Raw genomic sequence first — 17,554 nt, forward strand, 5'->3', positions numbered from 1 at the left:
AATGCATTTTCTAGATAAGGTCATCAATAAGTTAGAAACAAATTTACAGAAAGAAAATATATGCATAAATTTATAATCCCATGTCATCAATGACTACATACATTTTCAAATAAAGTGGCTTTTGGCTCCTTAATCAGTAGGAGCTTAGGAAAATCATCTTAATGGAGTCCTTTGGAGGAAAAATTGGACTTTACTTAAGAACAGATATCACTGCAGGCAGATATGCACAAGGAGATAAAAACAAGTTATAACTATAGTACCATACAGCAGTCAAATGCAATCTCACTACTTTCCAACCTGTTCAAAATGGCAAGTCAAGTGGAAGTAGAAACTAGCATATTTATAAGATATCCATAATAAATGATAGCAATGGAAATCTCAGTCCATAGGAGATATATCAAGATCTTTAAGTGAGAATTAAAGGACAAGAATGTATTGTGGATAAGATGGAATTATTTGAAAAAAGTTTATGCCAGAGAAAATATTGTCACAGATTTTTAAAAACAATCTTAAGCATAACGTAATTAATGTAAGAAATGTTTGCATCATTACTAAATGCTTAAAGATAGCTTGCCTCCATCTATTCGAAAAATTTTAAACTTGTCACTAATTAAAAACAACATATGAATAATATATGTAGATAAATTATGTATAATTTAAATGTAAATTTTATTTCTTTTTTATTGGAGTAATCCATGAAAGTGAATGTCAAGAACACTTGATACTACTGTTATGTATCAAAGGAAAGAAATAGACAAGATTCAGAGAGAATTTCATAAGCTAACTCCTGTAGACAAAACAAAATGCAAACAGTTGAATAAATTCAAAACAATAGAACTTGTTAATGATAAAAATCTGCCCATGTGTGCCTTAGAACTTGCAATAAATGCATTATAGAATTATATCACCAAATAACCATATATGACAATTCAAAGTGCCCAATTCAACTATTTACTGGTGCCAACAAACCAATGCATTTATAAGCACACCATAAAATACAGCATATTGTTTCAGTCAAAGCTAATTAACAGCTTTGTCTGAAACAATACACATTTATTATGCACCCATTACTTAGATTTTGTACATATAACACTTTCTTACTATGCAACAACCAAGTAATTTGTTTCTTAGTTCCTTAGTTAATTGTCCAAGATTTTTTAATGACTTTAAACTACCCTCCAAATAACAGTCCCCATTAAACTTTGTATCTGAATCATGCACATTACTTTGGACAAAGTTGTTCCCATTTAATGTTGCTAGAAAATGTAACAGATTTTTTTTTCCTAATTTTCCCCATTTTATATTAATGTAATTGTGTGCACACATCTCTAGTGTTTATAGTTTTTATCTTTGTTTTATTAATACTAATCTATCATTTCAGCATTATATACAGATGTATCCTGTAGGCTACTTTTAAAAATACTAATTTAAGAAGCTATTCCTGCTAGATTTTAAGGTTTGGAACATTTTATTAATTTAAATAGATCCAGTATAAGTTTTAATATTTCACATTACTTGATCTGATAAAAATATTTTTATCAAATCTTGCTTATGAGAAGTGCAATTGTTTGGCACGGTCGTGTGTGAGACGAATATAGAAATATCGAATGTAGTATCAGTTCACAAATCACCCGATATTTAAATAAAACAGATACCTTTAGCGGTGAGCGGCACCCAAGAATGGCCCATTAACTGTCGTAACATTCACAGATCACAAACACTTTCAATATGGCCAACAATTAATGGGCCATTCCTGGATCAAAAACATTTGTCTACAAAGTTGTACTCATCACTAAAGGGTATTGCAATTATTTTAATTGGTAAACTATATCAGCTCATTCAAATAAAATCACTAGATATGTTGGAATGGATATAATGTAACAGTATATTTCATATCAATTTAACAATTCCTAATATTGTTAGTTAACTATTGTTTGATTAAAATGATTTATAAATTAAGTTAAAATTTCTATTCGAAAAAAGCATTTGTGTTCTTCTATACAGTGTCAAATAAATTAATGACGATGATGTATAATCGTCATTAGTTTATTTGATATCACATAGGTGAACTTGCTTTCGATTCAATACATTGATATAATTACATTCTATACAATTTATAGCAATAAAATGTTCATTGTGGTAATATAAAATTTCTAAGTTAAATATTTTTGTACTTAATGTAATAAATATATTTTAATTCGAGCGACTAAAAATCTAATTTTGTGCATATAATTCCTTACAAATTTCACTCTAATATCCAACATGATGATATTTCAACCATTCAAAACATTTGAAAAACAAAATATTTAATATAAGAAAGAAACTTAGAGTTAAAAATTATGTATGTTCGCAGTTATGTAACATTGACCAGTTTGGATGTAAATTGCAATTTGAAATAATTGACAACTTATCTTTAAACTTATGTTAAAATGAATAGATAAAAATTGGTGCATTCCTGCTTTATTGGAGAGCTAAGTTAAAATCCAATGAGTTCCAAGTACCATAACTTTCAGTGTATAATGCAGTGCAATTTTCATTGGCAAAAAATGTTATTGTCACATAATCTGCAAAAGTAACTCTACACTAAAAGAAAATAAAAGATTTGTTGTATAATCTGTACAAGTTCGTACAGTCACTTACTTCCTTGGCACACAGACAATGAAATCATGCAACCTATAAGGACATAAGTGGTATAGTTAACGTTTAAAAATCTAGAATTATAAAATACATTTGAATCCCAACTTACAGCAGCCGAAACTGGTGTATTAAAAAATTTTTTTTGAGTTCAAATTGTCAGTCGCACTTGCCAAAGACAAAATATAACAAGTGTTGAATAATACTGTAGTGGGCAATAAATATGTCGTATAATTGCCCATTTATTTGCGCTTAACTATAATTTTGATTCGTGCTATTACTGTCCAAAAATCAAAGTCAAAAGTAATTTACTGCAGAACAGCTTGACTTATTATAAATTTGGATAAAATAAAAATAAACTCGATTTCATACAAAGATTGCAATACTCCCAGTACAATTTTTGAATTTGGTTTTCCTACAGTGTTGTCGCAAATCTTTGTATTAATACGGTATCACAATTTCTGGATCCGTCACTTGGACAGACATTCTGTATAGATGGGGAGAAGACTCTGATGAAGACATTTTGATGTAAAAAGAAAGCAGAATGATTTTTGGAGCCTTTTGATATATGCAAAAATCATCATAGACTGCATGTAATAGCCTAATCCATACTATTAAAGTTTTTAACACAATCTACATATTATATACAGTAAATTATGATATTTTTAAGCCCCCTGGCTCATCTTGAAAGTATGAGAATTCATTAAATTTTAATTTAACTCTACAATAAAGTCGGAATTTATTAATTATAGAAATTAGTCTTTGCTTTCAGTGTAAATCATTGTTTTTTTAAATTTTCTTACTCTTTTATTAATGAATTTTTAATTTAGATAAAAGCTTGATTTAGTCAGGTTTGATTCTTAAATCGCAAAAGAGACGAGCGAGGAAACAAAATGAATTTTAAAAAGTAATGATTTGTTCAGAATAAATGTAAACAATTATAGGAATAGTCATCCTAATTAAAAGTTCAGTTTAAATTCATTTCTATACAGATTATGGCTCCGAAAATTTTAAATCTATTTTTAATGCATATTTATTGAATTAATATTTTTAAAAGAATTTATATCAGTTATAAAAAATGAAATTAAATTGGTTTATTATTCCTATAACTCTTTTTTTTTTTTCTATAGAAGAATTCAGAAAATATAAATTATTCATTGATAAGGGAAATTGATCAATTGTTTTAACATCTTTTTTGTAATTTTAAAAACAAAGCCAATTTTTTCTTCTTTACCAAAGCTTTATAATTGTTTTATAACAGAAATTTAAACAAGGATAAATAGACTGTCAGAGCAAAAAATCCTTTACAAAATCCAACATTTAGTAAGAAAAAATGCTCTTGTCTGTCTTCGTGGTCTATTTGTCACATTGTAACGAGAGCTTATGTGTTTTTAAATTTGTCGCACTCTAGAAGTTGGTAATGGCCATTTAATTTGCTGAAAACTTTCATTCTTAATAACTTAATGGATTTTTTTATGAGATTCTTTGATGTACAGGTACAGTTAAGAGAAATTTAACTTAAGAAGTCTATTTTCTGATGGTTAAGTTAAATCTGAGGCTTGAAAGAATAAGAATAAAGACCAATTGTCAAGTGCACTGGCCATTATTCTTCCAAGCCACAGAAATAATTATAATTAACAAGTAAACTCTGTTTATCATTTTTAGAACAAATACTTAAGTATTAACATGAAAAGATATTGTACAAATAACATAATAGTCAATTAACAAATTTCAATCAAATTTACAAAAAAGTTATAATTGAAATGCTACAACGAACAAATCTCTAATCACTGTATCATTTTGGCCCATATCGTGGCTAATAATTACCGATACAAAGTAATTTGGTCTAAAGATATGCAGTAAGACTTCCATCTTGTACAATTATTATCAACTTTTGAATTAAATTTAATAACTTAGAATATTCCAAAAGAAAAGAGTGACCCGAAGCTAAACTCGAACCCATAATTTCTGTTTACCATGCGGATGAATTACCGGTCACATTATCTGGGCCCAAAATAATCCAGCATTTAACAAAATGTCTGAAGTAATAATAAAAATCTTCTATGCCAATTGAGATTCATTCATCGTGTGTTAATATTTAAACATTTCAAATCAATAAAGCAATTCAAAATTTATAAGGAAATTATCAATACCTGTTATTTTGTACTAAGTATTGTGACGTACATAACTGTACGAGAATAGTTTGTTTCCGAATTTCATCAATATCATATATTAGTATGAAATTTCACAATTAGGTACTCTGAAATTTAACAATTTCGGTATTTATCTTTGAGAACTCGAACTCGCTAAATCTCTGAGAGCAACGAGTCAAATTTCTTGTGTGGGGCTAAATAAAAAACGTATGATATAGTTTATGTATATGAATACATTTTTTTTGGTAATAGAAATGCATTACAAATAAAAAAATAAACATAAATTTTGATGTCAAAACTGCAACATTGTACTTTTCAAAATATTTTAATTTGCCAATAATTTACCCTTTTGGCAAATCATGTATTTATAATATATATTATGTGGCAACAAGAATGGCAGTGATATGAATTTAGAGACAACCATACCTTTAAAAAGATAGAATATATCGACTGTATTTCATAATATATATAATTATAACAACATATTTTCATTTATATTAACATATAAATTAGTGTAATGACTGTATATATATATTTTTTCCAGTCTGTTTCTAGAAGAATATTTCTACAGTAAAATATAAAATATGAAAACCATACGGTGCATAGGGTTATCACCTGGATTATCACAAGAGTCTATTTAAACAACATTCAAGAGCAATATCTCAACAGTTGTTTTTCTTTTATATATATATGTNAGTAAATGCAGTATATGCAAATTTCACGAAAAAGCATCTATGTGAATATGAAATATTTCGTTCGACACGATGATATTCTGGAAAATTAAAAACTATAAAATTCATTTATAAAATAAATTATTCTTATTACTAATCAACAGGATATAGTATATTATTAAGCAATTAATAACTACAAAAGCCAATTATATTAAACCAGCCATTCTGTGCGTGGTGGCTGTGGTAGTTGTCTTGCAGACCGGCATTGACTAGATCTCGTTTTGGAGGACAGAAGACGTTTTCTTCGAGAACACTGTATCCGAGTACGACGCCTCGGAGATATAGGCATGTGTTTTCCAGGTATGGGTGTCGTTCCTCTTCCAATGGCTCGGGTGACTTGCGGAACCTGGAATCGGCTGTGAGGTGCGGGACATAAGGGAATAGACAGAAGCTAGATATTGGAAACAGTTTAACTGAATGGTTTTTAATCGATTGAAATTAAATTATAACAACAAATAGTCATGAAAATTTAAAAAGATTAAATTTTATAAAAATATAAAACACTGTATATGCTTACATGATATACGTGGGGTGTACAAAAAGTTACTGTGTGATGGAAAAGGTTTAAGTTTTAATAAAAATGAAGTTTTATGTATAATATTGTATTTTCTCTTTCTTCTATAGAAAATGCCAGAAATGTCCCCAGAGGTCCCAAAATCCAGAGGAGTGAAGTCCTCTGGATTTTGGATCAGATTCCATGGGTGATCATGCAGTTGGCAAACAAGTCTTCCTAAAACTGTAGTCAAAAAATCAGTGTGCCTGTAAGCCAGCTATCATAAAGTGTAAACGCACAATGTACAACTTATGGGTCTTGTATGCAATGCCACATGTATAACTTTAATGTCATTGCAAACAGTATAAATAACTTTTTGGACACACTGTATAATCAAGTATGCTTTACTGGAAATTTTTTAACAGTTATATCCCAAGTACCTTTCAAATCTTTTTATATGTCATGAAAGTTTTTATATGTCATGAAAGTTAATTTGACTTTGAATCTGATTAGATATTGTGAACTTCAATATATGGTTGCTAAGCAAACCAATTTTATTATGAGGCCTCGTAGAGCTGACATTATGTATCTACTATATACTGCTGTAACAGATGGACATAGGATGTAGGTAAAACAGTTATTTTTGTTTGACATTTCCTGACGAAGACCGATAAAGGAGTGGCCGAAAACATTTGAATGTTAAATTTGGGTGTTTTGCTGGAAATTTTGTGTTTAGGTGAGAGTCTATAAACTGTTGTGGTTTCTTTATGTATGGTTTTCCATCTTCCGAATAAAGTTACTATACAGCTGTGATGCACTTTCACCAAAAATACAATTCCTGTGTCTTAGAAAAACCATTAGAAATACCAGATGCCTCATGTACTGTACCATAAATTGAAGCACCTTATTAATCTTGAGAAAGAGTTATATCAACAGGTTTACATCATCTTGAAATATGTGAACTCTAGGCTCATCGATCTAGAGGCATCAATCAGATGTAGGTTGCAATGTGGATACGACAAAAAGCTCAAATGGATATTAAGTATACAAAAGCAGCATCCCAAACCTAAAATCAACAGCATTATAATTTGCTGGGTCAACATTTCGCCTCCAGAATACTTCCGAAGGACATTCCAATTTGGACCAATGTTCATTCCTAAGCCTGTAGCACCTAATCCATTCTCTGTTATACCTAACATTGAGAGATTACTATAATCTGCAAATAATAAATGTCCTGACAACTGTAAGGAATATCTTAGATGGAAGGCACTATTCCCTATTGAAAAACACAAGAGCCAAAAGTTAACAAATTCTGGGAAGACATCAAACAAAGTAAAAATTGGCTCAGATCCCAAGACATCACATTGGTCAGGGCAGATAAAAGCAAGGCAGTTGTGATCATCTACATTCATCTGTTACAGCAATACCTAGTAAATACACAATGTCAACTCACTGAGGCCTCGTATATAATAAAACTACAAAGTCGGGTCAGTAGGTTCGCATGCACTAGCCTAGCAACGACACTAGGTCTACAGCACACAATAGTCAGCTCTCCTGACATTTTATTATATCAGGATACTTGACACCAGTTGGTTTTTAAGAACTGAAAAATTCAGTTAGCGCACGTGAGTGTTCGTGAAATGACATATGGCTTTATAATGTCAATAATCAAATTAATTCAAAAATCCAATTTTGCGAACAGATGTTTAAGAATTATACTAATTATCAGCATTACACACTTACTAGGGTATGTGACATGTCCTGTCGGTGGATGACGAGGCTGAAGCGGTTCTCTTCGACATAAACAGACAGCTGTGCCAATTACGCATACACAGCACACAATGAATATGCTCACAACAACAGCAACAAATACACTTACCCCGAGTCCGAGAATTTGGCCACCATTTGTATCGTCTAACATTTAAAATACAAGAAAAAATTAATTAACGTTATAATGTCTTACTTATTTCTTGACATAAATCAATACTAATTTTCTGATATACAAATAGTAAATTTTTGAGAAAATTGATTTGTATTCTTTGTTAAAATTTAATCACTTCCTTCTTTTGTATTTTACTAACTTTATAGAATTATGCTTATATCATAAATTATTTTATTAAAGATGGCAACTATAAGCAGATTCTACTTTTATATTAAATTATTATAGTAATTAAAGAATTTATCAACGTGATTGATTATGATAAAATAAGTCTTACCAACACAATATGCAAAACTTGTTTCATCACTATTATCTCCACAATGGTTAACTCTATCACATGTTAAGTCTTGTGATATGCAAAAAGTGTTGAGGCAGTGAAAATCTCGACATCCAAATTCTAAAAATATTTAAATTTAAGATATAGATAAGAAAATAATCATTTATTTTAAATGTAAACAGTTAACAAACATTATTTTGTTTCCTCTTTTTGATGAGACTATGTCTCGTCCCTAAAATTGCACTGCTGTCAACAGCTGCACACCTTAGAGATATGAAGGAGTATGTGTCAGGATTTGCAATTTGGCACAAAGTATTTGGTGCCCGAATCATGCACACATAAAATAAACCAGACTTGTAGGTAGTCAGGGGACTGAGAACCAGGTCAAAAGTGTTCAAAGGTGAGAACCAGGTCAAAAATCTCACACTGTTTCTACAAACTGAGTGTGAGATTTGCGCATGTGTTGCTCACGGTTTTTGAAACAGTCTCGTTCTAAAAATGCTTTGCTGTTTTACTTGTTTTTATTTAACTTGAATATTTCATGAGAAAAACTGTTATGCTATTTCATTATAATTTTTAAAAGTGTTACAAATTTCTAATACAGTAGAGCCTCGAAAACTCGGCACTTGATAACCCGGCACTCCGGATAACTCGGCCACACCTTGGCAGGGCAAAAATACCCTTAGATAATTAATTTTCATCATAGATAGCTTTATGCCTCATAAAGTATTTTTCTGAGGTCTGTCTTATCAGGTAAATTACTGTACACAGTGTATTCATTAATTTTCATTTTCATGTAGTAAAGGCTCTATGCCTTCATAAAGGACGTACTTTTCCTTTGTTTAAGGGTATTTGGGCAGTTTATTCTCTGTTGTATTCTCAAGCAAACAATACATACAAGTACAGTACAATATTTTCTGAGGAAACACGCATACTTATCCTTTTTTAACCCCATTCCCGATAACCCGGCATTTTCACAAACTCAGCCACCCTTCGGTCCACATTAGGCCGAGTTTTCGAGGCTCTACTGTATCAAAATTATTGTGATATTGTCACAATGCCGGGCTGCAATTTTTAATCATATTTTTCATTGTTTTTAAATGTATGCTCTCCACCTCAAATTAGTAGTGTCTTGCCCCTGTACATCATACTTTTCTTTTAACAACAGCATTATGCGGTCATATATCTAACAACGTTTGGGGAAAATGAATTGAAATAACATGACTTCCGGTTTGCGTTGGAAGTTTGTATATAGTTAACAGGGGCCTCCTTTCCCTAAGGTTACTTGGTCTCGTCTTCCATCTATCTAACTCCATTCTCGCGATTAAAGAAAGACAGACAATGGACGGATGACTATGGAAATTTATAGGTCTATAATTTTTTCAATTACAGCCCAATAAAGAAGAAAATTAAGTTTTACTTCTATGCAACTTGAAACCAAATATTTCTACTTCATCCAAACCAGTGGTTCTTAACCCATGTTCTGTAAACTTTCTCCAAGTGTTCCACGAGAAAACGAAAGATTTTAAAGTTTATATCATAAATTTATTTTAACATATTACAACCCATTACTTTATTCATAGACAATTCTATGTTTATATTTTGTTCCATACAATAAAGTTTATTGCTTCATTGTTTCGTGGCTGTCAGCCATTATTGTACATGTCTTTAATTTTATTTTAATACTCTGCTTTCCCTTGTTTTCTAAACCCTTCTTGGAATCTTCGCTCTGAACTGTTATTGCCCTTGGATGGGATTAGTCATTCTGGGAAGTTCAATAGAACAGAAGTGTTGAAGATGCTTGGGACAAAATGGCTAGTGTAACGAGGACTTTTTGGCAAGATCTCGGAGAGGACAGGTATGTAAGGCAGGGCTCTAGACCAGAGAAGAATGAGAGAAGAGACTGCAAACTCAGAGAGGTCGAAAAGAGAGATCAACAGGCAAGAGAGTCTTGAAGATACCTTGAAAGAATATAGTTTCAAGACCTAAGGATAGGTATGACATTGTTAAAGCTAAAGAACAAAACGTTAAGTTGGCATCCTATCCAAGAGAGCACACTGAACAAAGAATTCCCAGGTATTTCAATACAGTCGACCCCCCTATAATTACGGTCCCTATAATTACGATTCCTATAAAACTACGAAAAAATATACGTATTTTGGAAATGTTGAGTCGGATTAGAGTAGAATCGATTAATTTTATGGAAGAAAACCTTTCAATCAGCCATAGTCCGTAAACTTGACTCGTGTCGGGCTGTGATTGGAACGACTTGTAAGAAATCGGATTCCTAATAAATTGGAACGTATCTATATCTTATAGGGGGGTCGACTGTACTTCCCTACTTTCCTTGTTTTTTTCTTCTCTTTCCTATAAAATTCTTAATTTCTTTAGATTTAAGTTAGACTTAAATTAGTTGTAAGTTTCTCAAGACTGGATGTATTAATTGTTACATGCAGTATCTTTCGATACTGTTAAAAGGTGCAAAGATTTGCATATACTATTGTAACTAGATTTGTAAAGTTGGGATCCCTTGTAAGAATATGTTTAGGGAGAATAAAGAATACTTCATGGACAAAGCATCTTTGAACTTCTTGTTGTACCGTTACACTCGCACATCATACTGTCTCTCATAGTGAACATCACAGTTTCATGAGAATAGTAAACATGGAACTGCTTATCAAGTTTTGAATATATTGATGCTAATTCTTCCATATCACAGAAAGTACATTGAATTCCTGTGTAACGTGGTCGTCTATATTGCAAATTCAAATAATGCAACAAAATAATTGCAACTAGTACTCATACAAAATTCTAATTTTGTCATTCAGACATAAGTTTTCTTCTCCAACTTCTAGGCCTAGGTTTAAACTTTCATTAAATCGTCAAATAACGTGATTTCCTATAAAACAGAACGTATCCCTTGCACTGTATGGGACTCCACTGTATACGAATGATGTTCCACGGCCTCAGAAAAGTTAAGAATTACCGATCTAAACTTTAAAAATATATATAAACTTACGTGAATTTCTAACGGCAGTGATAATTAATTTGAATCCATTTCCAGCAGGACTCCAGCTATCTGTCTCATATTTAAGTGTAACAAAGCTACTGAGAGTAAAAATGGTCCCTACGTTTGCTCTGGTACTCCGGCAAGATAAATCAACCTAAAAAGAAAATTTCAATATTGAAACATTAATTTAAAAAAATATGTATATAAAGTTATCATTTTCAGTAAAATTATTATTACACAGTATCTCGATAAAACTGTAATTTTGTTAAGATTCCGTGCGATAAAGAATATGTCGATGAATGTGTAGAAAAACTTTTCAGATTAATACAGCTAAAAATGTTACCTTATCTATTACATATTGACCATTTTCTTTGAATGTAGCTGAACGCCTCTTCTATGTACTTGTATTTCCAGACAACTAATTCATATCACTGTTTCTCAAGTTAACTTAAGTTATTAACATCTCAGTGAGCATTAAATTCAAAATTTTGAGAGTGGAAAATAAAGGAAAGTTAAGTACTTTGTCAAGAAAAAATAAAATTCCAAGAGTTTAGGGAAGTAGTATTTAAGTGCAAAAAAAAGCCATATCTGTACTCTTAGAAAAGGAAACTTCAAGAGTGGAAGAACAGTTGTGTTTAAAACCAAATGTCTGTGGATGAATCCTAATTGCTGAAGACAGGAAGAACTGACATTATTAGTGAAACTGCAGAGAGAATTAACAGATGATAAGTACGGCAGGAGAAAAATAATTCTGTGTTCTAAGTGCCGGGACAGTGAATGTTTATCTGATGTAATATTAATTACTAAATAAAGAATTCTACTTTTATAAACTGTATTAAACTTTTGTCATTTGTAACAAGAAGTTTTCTTTAGAATAATGGATGAGACTTGATAAATTGCTAACATTTTTTGGTATACATTTTTACAGTTATAGACTTCTTTCATTATTACACTATATTTCAACTAACTCCACAACTACATTATAACTACACTCCATTAAAACATATCTTATAATAATTATTACATTTATTTTTATAAATATGTAATTGTTAGGAAATTGACAGAAAAAACTTTAAAGGTTTAATTCCAATTAGAAAACAAATATTGTCCATAGAAAACAATACAAGCACACAGTTATGGAAGCCAAGTGTGACAGAATCTATGACATCATGCAATTTGTGCTACCAAATAACAGACCACTATAAAATGTATTATATTTTAAATATATACTAATGTTTAATATAATGTGCATATCATCATCATCAAACCTTTTTCTAACATTTCATCAGGTTAATGAAAAACCTTCCATCTTTTCTGTGTTCCCACAAACTTCCTTCATGAACCATCTTTCTGTCTTTTTATTCTATCCAAGTCTTCTTTAATCTGATCTCTTCATCCCTTTCTTAATCTTTCCCTAGATATGTTTCCTTTTATTTTCTGTTCAGAGAAATTTTCAATATTCTTTTAAAGACTATTTGCTTTATATGCCCAAACCTTACCAGATATGCTTCTCATTCCATCCATTACATTGATAACTTTTAAAGTTAGGTTCACATTGACATATAAACTGCTACAAAGTGGATATGAACTATTGGTTTGTCCCCTTTTGGCAAATATTTGACCAGTTTGTTAGGAGTTGAGAATATCTCCATTTTTGTAGAACTTTGGTTTGTTCGACCAACTAACTTTTTACAACTTGCATTTGAAGCATTTTTAACTAATCACATCTTAACTTAGTTTGTGTCACATAGTACAATGTGACAATATTTTGTTTCAGTTAGTGTTCATTTAATTCAAACATGGTGGATAATGTAAACAGAGCTTTAAGCTATTCCTTATTATTTCATTATTCTATCACTTCTAATTTTCCCTTTTCCTATTCTTAACATTTCCATATATTCTACTTACATCTCTCTTTATCAGTGTTGAAATTCTGATCTTTATATTAATATTGGAGAAGTAGCATACATTAATCAATAAAATAGAGCATAGGTGTACAGAATGTAGGAATAGATGATAATGTATCAAGAGTATGCAGTAAATCATCATCTATGCCTTTTGTACCCATGATGGAATACACACATCAATGAAAATCTTTGAATTGCAGGTATTCTTTTGGTAATGTAAAGAATTTTTGTAATGTACTTTTGGTAATCTAAATTTCCATTGTTTGTGAAAATACCACCAAATATTTGATACTTTATGTTTCCTTTGGCAGTTCACATCTCAACTGTACATTCATAATTTAAGGATCTATGCAGTCTATAACTATGATTTATTCTTTTGACAACCAATCTTCATTGTCTCATTATTCCATTTGTTGATTTTTTTCTTAAATTTCTTCCTCAGTTTATATTTAAAGTAACACATTTTCTACAATAAGCACTACATAGCTTTCTTCATATCCAACCATATCATCTCCAAAATGCTGAAGAGTTTTACTTAAACCTTTTACAGAAAACCTCTACCTGTGTATCACTTCACAATTATGATAATACTTAAAACTTAAACAAAAAACAATTCCTTAATTCTACACTACATAAATGTAATATATAATGTACAGAAAGCTAATAACTATTCTTAATTTTTCATTCAAATTTTATCTCTATTTTGCTGCTTCTTTGTAAAAAAAAAGTTTTAAAATGTTTAAAATTAAACTAAAACTAAAAATTCAATGAAAACCATAATAAACTGTTTAGAAATTAAAATACAACCTCATGTTTTCCTAATGTATGTGCTCCATCAAATATGTAGAGGTGATCATTACAATCCAAAGCAAGTCTTTCAAACCTTAGCATAAAACGTTGTAGGATGGAATCGGTTTGAAAGGTGATCACACATTCAAGCTTGTTCTCGCCCTCTGATGTTAATACAGCACCATCAATCATCTTATAAAGTGGATGGTATCTCTCTCTCACACACAATGTTGATATATGATCTGAAAAACAAAAATGATTCAAATTAATATAATATGTAACTTCAGCAAGTCAGATATCAATTTCTTAATAAAAATAAAAAAGAAATTAACATATTTCCAACAGCTAAAGCCTGGCATTTGTCAGTATCAATAAGAACACTTTAGAACAGCAAGTGTTTTCTTCCATCTTGAACGGACATCAGGCTAATGTATGAAACTAGAACTGCAGGTTTTGGAATCACAGGTTCAAATATGTAGCTGCTCACCGATTAGTGGAAATAGTTCTAGCATCTTGTGGAAATATCATGATTAAATAAAATGGTAGCATATTTCCCATGCTGTTGGGAAAGCATTGGGAAAGTTGATGGCCACTTTTCTCACCTTGTACATCTCTATAAGCTCTATATATCAGAGTTGTTCTCTGTTAAATGTTCAATGAAGTATCCTGGCTCAGTCAAAATGAACCTCAACATCAGGATCTAAGGCATAAGATGATAATACAATGGAATTGAGGATCTTACTTTTGTCTGTTTGATGCTTTTTGAAGTGGCTAGCAATTTGTTGGCTAGTAGCTCCCATATATTCCAATTCTTTGTTGGATCTATAGGCCCTTTATGGTCTCACCTGGACACTAACCCAAAGTGCATCATCCCCAACTTGAAACTACTCACAGAAGGGATGGATGATCCACACAACAAACTGTACCAGTGGATGACAATCTGTACTCTTGGCCATAATCCCACAATCAACTGTGATTTTGGAACTCTCTGTGTCAATCCAATTCCTGGATGAGATCAAACAACAGTCACCATCCACACTGATATATCCAAATACATAATTCTTATCAGGAGATTCACTTTATGCTAAAATTTTGGATTATACACAACAAATGCAATGTTTTATAGATCTGGATGGGTTCCTGCATAACAATTCCATTCCTGCAATACTCCTCTGGTAGACATCCTTCACCTCTTACAGCACCTGATACTTCACACAGTTTCACCTTCATAAAGACCCACAAGCCATGCACACAGTTATGTCCTGTTATGGATAAGGTTGGCAATGTTGCACAGGTCTTACTTTATTTTATTTTTAATTCTGCTGTGGAAGCAGAATTAAAAATAAAGGGGGGCTTGACCATTCCTGGATGTACCACTGGCAAAGACTTTCTTTTGTTTATCAGCGATATTTGGAATGCCAACATCCATGGGTAACAGAATGCTAGTTTGATAAATATTTCAAACACCAAACATGCGTTTTGAAAGTGATGTCCTTTCCTGGGAAACATACAGGTGCAGACATAAAAACTGAATTAATAAGCATGATATGTTTATGGGACATACCAAAACGTACGTTATAGTACAGGATAACAACAACAATATTGTCTCCAGCATAATCGAACAAAATTTTCTGGACTACCATGCTGAGCCTATGCTCTTCAATTCTGCATTGATGATGTAATTTTTGTCTCAAAGTTGTTTCAAATGACCTTGCTACAGACTGCAAGATGGCAACATATTTTCAACATTCTTCTTCAGTCCAACGTACATTTTCATAAACACATACATTTCTAAAACACATGAAAAAGGAGGAATCATTCATGACACACTTTAAAGGAATCCTTAAGCTGAACGAGTCTCGACACTCCTCGTTACACAGAAAGGAACTGTTAACTAATTCCAGCAATTCTGCCACTACCACTATAATCAACAGAGATGTTTACATGAAATCATTTCAGCTCTGGGAATTGGAGGACATGGTGCTTTGACTTGGAAAATAATGGTTTCAATGAAGGAGTCTTAAGGCCTAGCTGCCCTAGTTTACTGTTTCCAATCCTGGAAACAACAAAAGACTCTTAGGCTAGAGTCTAAGGGTCTTTTGTTGGAACTGTTATTTTCAAAGCTCCCATTATACAGACACAAAAATATTGGAAAATACTTCAACACAAATTCACTCTAACTCAAGTTTGCTATTATTGAAAATACAAAAAACCTTTACCTATGGTGCCATAAAAATGATAACATATTTCCTGAGTTAAATTCCTTTGCCTGGAAGTACCTTCCTGTCCCATCTACCTTTGTAACATGTGAATAGTTTCTTAGTAATAGCAAAAGCATAATAAGCCAAGGAAAAACATGCTAGAGCCAGAAAACAGGAAAATGCTCAATTATCTTAACTGTAGCCTAAACTTATTAATAGTTATTGTTCCTATAATTAATTGGGCTAATTTTCGCTACTATTAATAATTACCTATTTAAGTAATTTGATATTAAAGGTAGACATTAGGCACCATCTCTTATCAAAATTAATAATTATAATAAGTTAATATTTATTAAATAATTTTAGAATAGTGTGGAAGATTAATTATGGCAATCATTTGGTTTATTATATTATTAATACATTGGACTTAGTGTTTATATATATATAGTTATTGTTCCTTTGAATATCATTCATTTGCTTTTTTTAAATTTAATTTAAAAAGTAATAAATGTTAAAAGTTATTAAATTATGTTTTTTCAATGGAATGATTATTTATTGATTACTCCAATTGTTGCAGAATTGTCACTTGATGATTAATCAGAGGAGTGATTAGTTTGATTAATGATCAGTGAATGATTAATCAGTACATCTCTAGTGGAAAAGGATATCTTGTTAATTAATTAGCCTCACTGTATCCTGGTAAGAATCAAGCCATACTGTTTAACAAAGCAATGAATGGGAAAGGTTTCAAGTTACATTTCAAATACAATTGGTAGAATGCCAGAATCAGATACATTTTTTGAAAAGTATTATACATCAAGTATCAACAAATAGGATGCAAGTCTCAGATATTGCTGGTACTAAGAGAGACACCAAAGTATTATGTGTCTGTTTGTTAATTATGCACTCATTCAGAATATGAAAGGTACTGCATTACAAAAGCATTTTTCATATTTAACTCTTATTTTTGCCTAACATTGTATGTACTCTCAAAACATCTGAATAAGTGTTGTTGAATGTTTTGGAGAAGGAATCAGAGTGACCGAGAAGTGATTAAAATGGCAGAAAAAATGAAATTAGTAAAATTTTTTGACAAATAAGAAAACTATTAGACTTGATAGGCTTGTCGGAGATTGAGAAGAACTGGTTATGCTCGTATAACTGGTTGTGTCTCAAAAGAACAAACATTACACAAAAGATTACATAGACTTGACTAACAGAAGGTCAGTGCTAGAAAGGGGAGAGTAAAATGAGGTCACTGTCACTAATGGTTCCCTGGAGGTTAGCAGTGCCATCAACCTTTTATTGCATAATGGAAAAACTTTACAAACATCACTATGACACAATGTGATGTATGCATTGATATTATACAATATCAACAACTTCAATTGTTGATTCCAACAAAAACATGAACTGAACA

The 17,554-nt window shown here is 31.3% G+C and overlaps 1 protein-coding gene across 2 annotated transcripts in view; it reads right to left on the bottom strand.

Annotated features, from left to right (window-relative positions):
* Positions 1–5,529: 5,529 nt before the first annotated feature.
* The window catches only part of LOC111625107, an 18,159-nt gene continuing 6,134 nt past the window's right edge, over positions 5,530–17,554 (bottom strand). Inside the window, exons 2-6 of one of the 2 annotated variants that reach the window (XM_023368140.1) lie at positions 13,952–14,175; positions 11,247–11,391; positions 8,228–8,347; positions 7,755–7,925; positions 5,530–5,874 (exon numbers count right to left, since the gene is read on the bottom strand). In XM_023368140.1, coding sequence (XP_023223908.1) covers positions 5,645–5,874; positions 7,755–7,925; positions 8,228–8,347; positions 11,247–11,391; positions 13,952–14,175 — 890 coding nt within the window. In that variant the 3' untranslated portion in view covers positions 5,530–5,644. Of the gene's footprint in view, positions 5,891–7,754; positions 7,926–8,227; positions 8,348–11,246; positions 11,392–13,951; positions 14,176–17,554 lie in introns of both variants that reach the window. The other variant, XM_023368141.1, reaches the window with a different exon arrangement.

This window comes from Centruroides sculpturatus, unplaced genomic scaffold (assembly GCF_000671375.1).
Source record: "Centruroides sculpturatus isolate CEXI.00-Female unplaced genomic scaffold, Cexi_2.0 scaffold295, whole genome shotgun sequence".
NCBI classification, from domain to species: Eukaryota; Metazoa; Arthropoda; class Arachnida; order Scorpiones; family Buthidae; genus Centruroides; species Centruroides sculpturatus.